Genomic DNA, 12907 nt, shown 5'->3' with positions numbered 1-12907 from the left:
AAATTCAGAAAACTGCAATGAAGACATTACAAAGGCTTAGCTAAAATTTCTAAGGACTACGGACACTTTTTTTTTTACATTTTTTTAACCATTTATCGTTTATTTATTATTATTTTTTTTTACTTTACAATATTGTATTGGTTTTGCCATACATCAACATGAATTCACCACAGGTGTACACGTGTTCCCCATCCTGAATCCCCTTCCCAGCTCCCTCCCCATACCATCCCTCTGGGTCATCCCAGTGAACCAGCCCCAAACATCCTGTATCCTGCATCGAACCTGGACTGGCGATTCGTTTCTTAAATGATATTATACATGTTTCAATGCCATTCCCCAAATCATCCCACCCTCTCCCTCTCCCATAGAGTTCAAAAGACTGTTCTATATATCTGTCTCTTTTTTTCCCCTCTCCCACAGAGTTCAAAAGACTGTTCTATATATCTGTCTCTCTTTTGCTCTCTCGCATACAAGGTTATTGTTACCGCCTTTCTAAATTCCATATATATGCGTTAGTATACTGTATTGGTGTTTTTCTTTCTGGCTTTCTTCACTCTGTATAACAGGCTCCAGTTTCATCCACCTCATTAGAACTGATTCAAATGTATTCTTGTTAATGGCTGAGTAATACTCCATTGTGTATATGTACCACAACTTTCTTATCCATTCGTCTGCTGATGGACATCTAGGTTGCTTCCATGTCCTGGCTATCATAAACAGTGCTGCGATGAACATTGGGGTACACGTGTCTCTTTCAATTCTGGTTTCCTCAGTGTCTTTGCCCAGCAGTGGGATTGCTGAGTCAATAAGGCACTTTTAAGGGTCTTTCTCTCTCTCTCTTTTTTTTAAGGAATCTACTTTATTAAATTCCAAATGGAAGCAGTACTCCAGATAGCTAAGGGCTCAACACATGAAAATTTCTGGCAATAATATTCCCTAGGATCTGCAAACTAAGAATCTCAACTTCCTCAAGATAGCATATGATGCTCCCACCAGCTTTCAAAGTGTTTTCATCCCATATATTGAAAAAACACTGGTGGAGCTGAGTGAAAATTTAAAAAGTAATGTCAATTCACCAGAGGCATTAACAGTACAAAATATCTCTCAGAATTCATCGAGATAATGACAAAATCAGGATAGACAAAGGAATTAATGCAGCTCAACAATATTTAGTAAAATGAATGCAATTCCTGTTCAAAATGTAATATTCCAAAATCATTTAGTGTGATTGGCATCATCAAATATAGTGAACCGGATTTCTATTTCAAGATGCAGTTGGTTCTCTTCCAATAACTCAGGTTCTTGGTGCTCCTCCTGTGCACCAGATGTCTGGCCCCAGGCTCTGAAACATCTAACAGCCCTCACAGGGGAGTGCCGGCTTCCCACTGCCATGATGAAATGTATGGAAAAGACCACAGAATGAAAAAATTCCTTAAAAATCTGTTGTTTATGAAATCATTTAACTTCAGGTGAAAGTGAGACACAGGTACACTAAAACACTTTGAAAATGAAAACTGCTACTGAGAAATAATCAAGTCAAAATGAGTGGTTTATCTGTAAAAAGCAAGAGAGGATATTTTCTTTTGTGGGTTTATAATGAAAGAGAGAAGTATGTGAGAATTCTGTTAGTTTAATGCTAAATATACTGTGTGCTAACACAGTAAACACACCGTTTACATGCAAAATACAACGTGCTTCGATAATTTCTCATCAGGTTATGAAGCTCTGAAGCCACCTTATCCACAGATACAGGATTTTTGAATAATATAATTTGTGTATGTTAAAGAAAAAAAAGAGGCCTAGTCATGAACCAAAGTAAAGAAACAATAAAAAAGAAGTGAAGTTGTTTCTTAGCTCTCATTTTGTGGGAAAAAAGTATAAGAAAGTATTATCTTATTTGAGATGTGAAATATTAAGTAAAAAATACCTGAGTAAAATTCTTCCTTTATTTTCAAGTATTTATCTCTTAAAAGGGTAATTATAGAAACACAAACAGCTGAGAATGAAAGACTCTAAATAAGATATACAAGTCTAAGCACTTTCATCTTGTTCTAAGATTCAAATTAAATATCCCTGCTACATATGTTTGTATGTATAGTGAGAAAGAAAATTTACAAATATGGAGGCATGGTATAGTGCTGCAGAGCACAGGTTCTAGATTTAGACTCTTAAGTTTGATTTCTGGCTCTAAGGTTATTGGTTTAAGTCAGTAACCTCTGGCAAATTCCTTAACCTTTCCGGGCTTCAGTTTCCTCAATGGTAAAATAGAGGCAATATTTATGGCTATTATTCAGGCTTATTTTGGAGATCGAATGAAAACAATTAAAATGCTTAGAACATGCCCAGTATATAATAGTTCAGTCCAGTATATAATAGCTCAGTAGTGTCCAACTCTTTGAGACCCCATGGACTGCAGCATGCCAGGCTTTCCTGTCCATCACCAACTCCCAGAGCTTGCTGAAATTCATGTCCATCAAGTCGGTGATGCCATCCAACCATCATATATAACATATGTGCTGGATATATTACATTTATAATATGTAATAAAACACCAGTATATAATAAGTGTTTAATAAACATTATCCATTATTAATTTATGTTAATTTTCTTGTTTAATTCTTTTGACAAACCTGTGAGGTAGGAATTATTACTCTCCTCCCACACCCGAGGCAAGCTTATGAACTTGCCAAAAGTCCCACTGAGATAAAGCAGAATCTAACTCTGGATCTGTCTAGTTCCAAGCCAGTGCTCTTACTTTTACCTAACCCATCACACGTTCCCTATGCCTTGCTCTTGTACCACTGTAACATTACAAATATGTACTTTAATTGCTTTTTAAATGGTTTCTCACCCTCACTGCAGACTATATGAGGACAGAGACTGGGTCTTCTATACTCATTCCACTCCTGCCCACTCATACATATTTCAGAGCTTTTGGGTAAGACACTGTATTAGGTGCTAGAATATCACAGAACTCAAAGACCATCCAAAATGACAGATAATCAAATAAATATACAAACTGGTATAGTTGTAGTGAAGGAAAATGTCAAAGTGCTAGAAAACAATGTAAGATTTATTTCTCATTTATTTATATCTCATAAGACTTATTTTTCACATAGCTGACAACAGAGCAGTATGGGATGAGCAAGGAGAGGTAAGAAACCAGAGCATATAGGAACTTTAAGGATCTGGGAGCTTGTCCTTAGTACAGTGAAGATTCCAGCTGGTTTTTAGAATGATCACTTTAGTTGCAGTATAGAGATTAGATTGGAAAAGGATAAGAAAAGAATCTGGGAAATCCACTCAGATGCTCTATGTAGCAGGAGATCAGGGGAAATGTGATGGTGGCTTGGGACTAGGAGGGTAGTGAAGGCGGGAAGAAGTAGACAGATTCAAGGTAGAGTGACGTTCCCATGCCTATCACACCGAATGACAGTTAACAATAATTCAGTAATTTGTTGACTGACTAATCACAAGGGATTCCTCAAGCAGAGCTGTTGCTGGTTCTAAGGCATCCATTAACTCACAGATGTATGACCTTCTCCTGAGCAGTATAATCACCCAGTGGACATGAGATACATAGGAAGATGCTGAAGAAATGAGTATTAAATATACACACCATCTGGCAAGACTCTGCTTGTGAAAAACTCTTGATGTGTAAGTGTATCTTTGTGAAACAAAATGCCTCTCCCATTTTGACAATGAAAAATTTTAGAAGTCAAATATCTTTCTGCTATGTGACTTTCCAAGCTTGTTAGAGAAATATATTATTTAAAATGGCCTGGAGCTATGCTGCCAGAAACACAGTAACACCAAGGGTGCTGAAAGAAAGCCCTTTCATTTAAGGAAAATAAAAAGCTGTAGTTAGAAAGACAATCAAAACTCATTACTCTACCTTCTTTCTTGTAAAACATGGGCTCTGTCATTACTTTCTAAAATAGCAAAAATATTTTGACTGTCTATAAACAACAAATTCAAATGTAGAGTTAATACATTTTCTTATAATCTGGTAATTTCACAGGGTCAGGATAGAGAATGTTTTCCCCATTTTATTTAATAATTCTGACCTTTTGTCCCAGACATTTATTTTGCGAAAACTATAAAACTAAAACCATCTGGAAAATTTGTCCTTTATATATAAGAACAAGAAACTCTATGATTATAGTCAACCAAATTCAACATCTGACCATTAGTTCTATCACCCATGAAAGTATTTTCCCATCCTTCAAGTGCATTAATCACATGGTAACAAAGGGTCAGGCTTATTTATATCAACTGCTCTCTTGCTAGGACTAAGGTAAACCTAAGATACCTACTACTTTCTCTAATTAAAGCCCTAATTATTATTAACTTAGTTAAAACAATACATTGCCCAGGCCACAGTGATAAGCTCAAGTGTTTGGGGGCACAAATAAAGCATAATTTTGCTTAGGAAGAGAGTGCTCATCCGCAGAAGATTCTGTCCCGAGGTTCAGCCAAGTTTCCTGCACAACTGTGATCAAAAGGCTAACCACCAGCATCCCTACCAGTGCTTTTGAAGAATCTCAGTGTATAGGTGGTAGAGATTAGGAGAATAAGCGGGCTGGACTGTATTTCTATGCAAGGAACCTAACAACTTTAAAAATAAAATATAGTATGCTTACTTCTATTTGGTAGGAAACCACTTTCCTCTACACTGAATATAAAGCTTTATATGGTACACTGTACCTTTAGAACGTTTTTAGAGTCTTGAAAATGGTTTTTCTGCAGAACTAGAAAAAGATACATAAGAGCATCAAATGCTGCTTGGTCTTGTTACTATTAGAAGTAGTTTAAAGAATCTTGCTGACCATGGCAGATGATAAGAGAAAATCTTAGAAGTTAACTGAGATTTAAAGTTGAATAAAATAAAAACATAAATTGTTCCATCTATTCTTTATCATTCCAGAAAACAAAACTATGTGTCATTAGCTAAAATTCATATTTTATCAACACATGCATATACTATTAATATTTTAATTCTGTTGATGTATGGCAAAACCAATACAATATTGTAAAGTAAAAAAATAATAATAAAAAATTAAAAAAATATTTTAATTCACATAAAAAAAGAAACTGATAACCTCAAATTTATATTAATCCCACTTAATTAAGAAAGCTCTTCCTTGCCCTTGGTCTGCACCAGTGTATCTAGTACAAAATTAACTTAATAGGAAAAGTCACTTATTTCAGCAGGGGAAATAAAAGACTAAAAATAAGACTTTGACCTTGGACAGCTATTAATTACAAGGAAAAATTAGAAAACATATACACTAAATATAATGTATAATTGAGTCCCTAAATAATATTCCATTCTGAGTACAGAAATTAAATGTTATTTTCATTCTCAGAATTACATCAGATAACAGCGCTCAACTGAGTAAAATTTGTATATTCTTACTTTTGCTAAACAACTTGTTCATAGCAAGGCCATTTAAAACAAATATATCCCAAGCCATCTATATGTAGACAGAAAAACTGAATATATCTCAACAAAAGTAAATAACATTAAGATACTCTACACAGAAAATCCTAAAGTGCTACCAGAAAACTACTAGACCTCATCAATGAATTTGGTAAAGCTTCAGGATACAAAAGTAATATACAGAAATCTCTTGCATTCCTATACAGTAACAATGAAAAATCAGAAACAGAAATTAAGGAAATAAACCCATTTACCACCATATCAAAAAGAATAAAGTACCTAGGAACAAATCTACCTAAGGAAACAAAAGACCTGTACTGTGAAAACTATGAAACACTGATGAAAGAAACTGAAGATGACACAGATAGAAAGATACACCATGTTTTGGGGTTGTGTGCTGTGCTCTGTAGTGTCACTCTTAGATTGCAAGAATCAATACTGTCAAGATAACCAAACTACCATGACAATCTACAGATTCAATGCAATTTCTATCAACTTACCAATGACATTTTTTTAACAGAACTAGAACAAAAAATTTAAAATTTGTATGCAAACAAAAAAGACCCCTCATAGCTAAAACAACTCTGAGAAAGAAAAATTGAGCTAGAGGAATCAGAATCCTTGACTTCAGACAATACTTCAAAGCTACAGTTATTAAAACAGTATGGCACTGGCACAAAAACAGAAATATAGATCAATGGAACAGGGTAGAAAGCTCAGAGAAAAACCTATGCATCTATTCTTAATGAATCTATGAAAAAGGCAAGAATATGGAGAAAAGACAGTCTCTTCAATAAGTGGTGCTGGGAAAACTTTACAGCTACATGTTAAAGAATAAAATTAGAACATTCTCCAACACCAGACACAAAAATAAACTCAAAATGGATCAAACACCTAAATGTAAGGCCTGACACTATAACACTCTTAGGAGAAAACATAGAGTAGAATACTCTGACAAAAATCACATCAATATCTTTTTGGATCCACCTCCTAGTATTATGAAAATAAAAACAAAAATAAACAAATGAGACCTAATTAAACTAAAAGCTTCTACACAGCAAAGGAAACCATAAACAAAATGAAAAGACAACCCAGAGAATGAGAGAATATGTTTGCAAAGTGACCAACTAGGGATTAATCTCCAAAATATGCAAACAGTTCATGCAACTCTATGTCAAAAAAACGAACAACTCAATTAAAAACTGGACAGAAGATCTAAACAGACATTTTTTCCAAAGAAGACATACAGATGGCCAAAAAGCACATGAAAAGATGCTCAATATCACTAGTTATCAGAGAAATGCAAATCAAAACTATAGTGAGATATCACCTCACATCAGTCAGAGCAGCCATCATCAAAAAGTCTACAAACAATAAACATTGGAGAGGGTGTGGAGAAAACAGAAACCTCCTACCTTTTCAAATCATAGGCTCTTCATTATTAAATTCAGGATCCTTTGATATTTTCTTAAACAGATGAAATCTGTTTTCTCCCCTTAGGGAAATGCCAGACTACAGTATATCCAGAAATACTATTAAATTAGTTTAATTACTTCATGTTGACTTGATAAGTCACTGCTCTTTAATGCAAAAACTGCCAGTTGTAATTAATGACTCTTAGCACTGCGTCAATTGATCAAATGTCTAATACACATAAAACACTGAAAGAAGTTCTATATATCTTACAGCAATTCAGTAGAGAAGTCTTGTCCCAGGGGTATGTAAATCTGAAGTACAAGAAACCTCTGGATCAGTCCAACTAAAATGAAAGGAGGAAAATATATGTTTGTATGTCCGAATCATTTATATGTACATATAAACAAAACAATCACATGCCATCAATAAGCTGAAGCTTCTATCATTTCAATAATATACACAACTGCAAGAACACTCTCCCGAGTTACAATCTCACTACAAAAGAAAAAAAATGATGCAATCAAATCCAACTCTAACAACAAATGTTGTCTTTTAAAGTCCCATCTGTGGGCTTGGTGAAATCTTTATGAAAATTTATAAAATAATACTTTTTTATTTACTGTTTTTATTAGGTTGCAAGAAAGTGTACACATTCAATAGACACATATAAAACTGAACTATAGGTTTTCTCATTAAGGCAGTCATAAAAGCATGTAGCAATTATTCTTATTCACTGACAATTTTAACTGTATTTAACAACTTAACGAAAAATAATAGATCAGAAAAACAGTTGATGAGCCATACCTAGTTCATATGGTTTTAAATGTGTCTAAAATGAGATAGATGGAGGAACATATTTTCAGTTAAATACCTTTTGTTAATTTAAAATATATTTAATTTAATGCTCACAAATTAAAAACTTATAGCTTTTATTCACCATCATCAGCTTCATCTGAATTAAAAATACCTGGAGAAAGACCTATGGCACTTTTGATAATTGAAGTCTACAACTGCTTCAAAAATCAGCTGACTTTGTATTACCTCTTCAGACCTATTCACTTAATTCTTTTCCTCTTAGCTTTTGAACTTTCACTTGATATCTCAATTATGATGCTTTTAATGAATGTTTTAGTATCACTTCCTCCTGAAACATGACTTCCAGGAATTTGTTTTTCCCTAATGTGGAATGTTGCTTAGGAAGTGGAGATGTCTTGATACAACTGTGAACCTCTCCTACAAATCTAATAGTACAAGCCAATACGTGGAGAAAACGCTTCAAGAAAGGTAACTGGTCTAACATGAATGCTGTTTTCTATTCATCCCAACTTAGTAGACTTAACAAATTTAAGTATTTTAAAGTAACAATTTTTATTTGGATAGTCTACATATAAAAATGCTCTGGTTTAGAATTCTTATGTTAAATTTTTACAACATTCCTGAAGAACTTAAATAGTTCCTATATTTTATTTCAAATCTAGTTTCTAATCAATAAACTTATTTGACCAAATGTGCTTAATATTTTAAAAATCAAACATACAAGGATAAATTTTACTTAAAATACTAAGCTGCAAAGAGTCATCAGTAGAGGTAATAGTCTCTGATCTTAGAAAATTCTCTAGGAATCAGGTTCTACCACATTTATGGGAACAGCCAACAAGACAACTAGAGCTCTGGACCACAAAACCAAAATGAAATACCCAGATGAGGCCAACTTAAATAAAACACCATTAATCAATCTCTCTCTTGTATTTTCCATTGATTGGCCCTACAGTATTTTTTCCACTGCAGAAAGGCCCCATAAAGAGAGCTGAGAGAGCACTGGGATAAATGAAATCTCTCTTTACAAAAGGTCCTAATTTATGTCACAGATCTCACTGAATCAGCAACTGTTCTCTTCAAACACAAAGAGCTACACACATAGGGCATTTCTGTATGAACATTTTTAGATATGAAAGATGCTTGCCCTCAAAAAAAATAAAGTGTTGTAATTCAACTCCCTCACATATAGAAGCCCTAGTTTCCAAAAGGCTTCACTTCTAAGATTAAAAGAAGTACGACAATACCATACGGTAATGATCTGATAAAGAAAAAAGCACTCTAATAACATTTGACAGACACTGATCCTGTCTGTCAGAAATGCTAAATAAACTCTATAGCAACATTTTTTCTTCCAGTGGCCGAGTAAATTTAAACTGACTCTTTGGCCAAGTAAATTTAAACTGACTCTTCATGTCTACATTATATTTAAAATCACTCTAAGCAATGCTGGAACTATTGTTAGTCAGAAAATGCCCATCAAGTACATAAAATTCATAAAAATTCACTTTTTTACTGAAATATGCAGGTTTCTGCAGTTTTATAACATGTTCTCTGCCCGAGACAAGAGCTACCTCTATTTTTAAGAGGTCAGATCCTTTCTTCTTTTGAATATTTTAAGACACATTTATTTAGTAAATAGATTTTTAAACAGTGGTTTTACAGTTGTTTCATTACAGCAAATTACAGTTGTATACCTCAACATACACTTTGCAAGTGTTACACTGTCCAAAGTGTTGGGACCAAACCACAGTACATTTTTTCTTCCAGTGGCCGAGTAAATTTAAACTGACACAGTACAGTTATCTTTTATAAGTAACTTGGTAACAGTAACCTGAAGGTACTTCCCGATTCTACTGGACTCCTGACACAGACAGGACACTAAAATGCACCTTAGCTGCTGTAGCACAGAAAACAGGAAACAATTATAGCTTCATAATAGGTTATTCCACACCTCTTGCGCACATCAGAAAACCTGTTTGGGCTCTTTTACTTTTCATATGTAAAACTGGGTTGATAATTTAGGTTTACCCCTCACAGAATTATTTGTGTAAATCAAATGAGATCTATCATTCAATAAAGATTTATTGAGCATCTACTATGAAAAAGACTCAGTGTTAAAGCTTTCAAAGTGAACAGGACAGACATGCTCTCTGCTCTCTTGGAACTTACATACTAGGTTTCATGAAGGAGAAGGTCACATTGCTATGAAAGCCTATATAATCCTGAGTCATTGGGAGGAAGAGGATGATGAGTGAAGGTTTTCTTGTAGAAGTAACAGTGGAGTTCAATTAGGAAGAACAGCAGAGATTGACTGGGCAAGGAAGATAGGGGTGGAAGAGAGGAAAAAATATCATATAGAGAGGGAATACTCCATATAGAAGAGGCTATAGTAGATTAGATGAACTTAAAGGACTGACAGGAGACAGAAGGGGAAAAGGAGCAGGGGATATATCTGGCAAATAAGTCAGGGACGTGGGGCTGAAAGCCCCGTGAAAGATACAGGTCATCCTAAAATCAATAAGAAGCCACTCATCCATTCATTCATTTATTCAACACAAGATCTACTGAACGTTTACTATGTGCCAGGCACTGTTCTAGGTGAACAAAGTGGACTAAGTTTCTGTGTTGGTAGGTCTTAGTTTCTGGTGATGGTGAAAAAACCAATAAAAGAACATACTAAACAGCAAGTTCAAGGTGATAATTACTGTAGGAAAATGGACACCAGGGTAAAGGAGATTAAGAATGCAGAAGGGATACAAAGCACAGGTTGTAATTTAAGTATGGGTAAGCACGGGTCCTCACTGAGAAGATGACATTTTATTTGGCAAAGGCCTGAAGAAGGGGAGAGAGTGAGCCATGAGGCTACTTGGAAAAAGAAAGCCCTAGGCAGAGGGTATGGCTTGTGCACAAGTGCTAAGGTACTAGACTGTGGCTGAAAACAGCAAGGAGACCTATATGATGGAAGAGAGTGAACAAGGCAAAGGAACGGGAGATAAGATCAGAGTTAAGAGAACATCAGATACTACAGTGCCCTATAGATGTTTGGGTTTTACCCAGAGAGAGATGGGGCATTTTCAGCAGAAGAGTGCTTGATCTAAAAGTATCAGTCTGGCAGCTAAATTGACAATGGACTGTGGGGAGGCAAGTCAGAAACAGAGACTAATTAGAAGGCTACTGCAATACTCCAAGATAATGGAGGGTGGCAGCAGGGAAAGTAGCAAGAGGCAGTCAGACTCTAAAACTAATTTAAAGATAGAGCCAACAAGATTTTCTTGATGGTTAAATGAAAAGAAGGAAAAAATTAAGATGATTTAAGAGTTTTTGGTCTGAGCAACTGAAAGACAACTTGCTAACACCTGAGATGGGGCAATCTGCAGGAGGAGGAAGAAAAATTTCCAAGGTAAAGCTATCCATGTAGAAAGGTCAACTAAGCAATTGAATATACAAATCTGGAGTTTGGGACACAAGTCAGTGATAAGAATGCAAGCTGGTATACAGCAGAGATGAAATTTAAAGCCATCAGACTAGAGTCTGAAACTAAAGAAGTAAATGTAGTTTAGTCTCAAGAAGGTCCAAGACTAAGTCCAGAGGCATTGCCACATTAAGTTGCGTTGGAGAGAAGAGGAAGAACCATGAAAGGAGACAGAAGAAAGACCAGTGAAGTAGGAAAAAGAAAAACAAAAAAAATCCAGGAGTATGGGCATCCTGAAAGATGAGTGGAGAAAGTACTATATATATCAAGTAGAGGATGTCAATTTTTGTCAATGCTGCTGCTAAGTTGAACAAGATGAGAGCTGAGAACTGGCCACTGGATTCAAGAACAGAAAGAGCAGTAGAAGCCTTGACAAGAGCACTGTCAATAGAGTGGTAAAGTCAAAGCCACTGAAGGGTTTTAGAAAGAGGAAATCATAAGAAGTTTATTTCAAAGAATTACAAAAAGTTAGGGCAGGGGTAGGCTGAGGGGAACTTCATAAAGATGACCTCATCCACCAGAGCAGCTGAAACTTAGATCAACACACAGCTTTAGGGATGCCGATCCCGAGACACACACCATTTGATTAAGATATCGCAGGCAGAGAAAAGTATGGTTTCAAACATGAGCCTCAAATAGAAAGTCCCCAGGGAGACCATCCAAATGATAGATATTTACATGTAATAGAGTTTCTTTTCATATGGGCATCTCTGTATAACACATTCCAGCCTCAATAGCAACATGGGCTTATTTAACTGGCTAATGAACTACAAGTTTCAGTATCAAGGCCAACTGTTTACTATTAGAAATTATAAAGTAAATCGTTACAGATTCTTAGTATGAGAAGTTTAACAAAATTACTGAATTCCAACTATATATGATACACTAAGTTAGGGGTACAAAGTGGAGAAATACACAATCTGATAATCGCACCTTCCTTTATTTGATAATATATAGAGTTAAAAAAAAAAACTTTGACATATTCAGAGGTGCTCAAATATAATTCAGAATATTACTATTTAAAATTAAAATTTAAAAATACTGAATTTCATTATTAAAATTCCTTCATAGGTACTTAACACAGTAGGAAATACATATGAAGTGTCTAATGTCAAGTTGGCAAAAATAAAGGGGGTTTTTACTCTTAAAATAGGAATACAAAATGGTAATTGAACTTAATTTAGAATCCTTAACTTAAAGTCAATTCTTTATTCAAAGCATACCATTAAATTTAAATTTAACCATAACAACTTCACATAGGTCATTTTACAGAAGTGAAATAATTATAAGTTGCTATTATCAAAAATTCCAAATAATTAATCTTAAAGGCATTAGTACAGGGCAGACTATATAAAACTGCTTCATTTGTTACAGGGATGTACATGCTACAGAAAAGATTAATTTTTAATTGCAGGACATTGTACAAGAAATACATTAGAAGATTTTTCTTTCTTTGAATTAAAACTATCATCTTTCCATTTTTAAAAAGCAATTATAACACATTAAATTTGCTTTATGTCTTAAAAAAAACATAGATAAAAGTAGGCAAGGGGAGCTTGTCTTTAATCACTGAGCCTTTGTTAGAGGAGAAATCTTTCTCAGGGCCAACTGAGAAAGGTTACTAGAAGTGATTTGATTTTGTCAATAACATCATCACGGGCATAGATGCTAAAGGTATCACATGGATGTAGAGGCCAACAATAATAAATTAAAAAGAACTAAAATTGGTTTAGAGCAAAGTCATGTTCCTGAATATC

General features: G+C 34.7%; 1 protein-coding gene across 14 annotated transcripts in view; it reads right to left on the bottom strand.

The window, feature by feature from the left end:
* Positions 1–12907, bottom strand: part of CFAP20DC (CFAP20 domain containing) — a 267642-nt gene that overhangs the window by 247138 nt on the left and 7597 nt on the right. For 12 of the 14 annotated variants that reach the window (XM_070359614.1, XM_070359613.1, XM_070359611.1 and 9 more), the window contains one exon: positions 7130–7202. The exons of the other annotated variants lie outside the window; for them this stretch is intronic. In XM_070359614.1, coding sequence (XP_070215715.1) covers positions 7130–7202 — 73 coding nt within the window. The remainder of the gene's footprint in view (positions 1–7129; positions 7203–12907) is intronic. 14 annotated transcript variants of the gene reach the window in all.

Source organism: Bos mutus, chromosome 22 (genome assembly GCF_027580195.1).
Source record: "Bos mutus isolate GX-2022 chromosome 22, NWIPB_WYAK_1.1, whole genome shotgun sequence".
Taxonomy (NCBI): domain Eukaryota; kingdom Metazoa; phylum Chordata; class Mammalia; order Artiodactyla; family Bovidae; genus Bos; species Bos mutus.
Note: the sequence above shows the minus strand (reverse complement) of the source record. Positions and strands in the feature narration are given on the sequence as shown.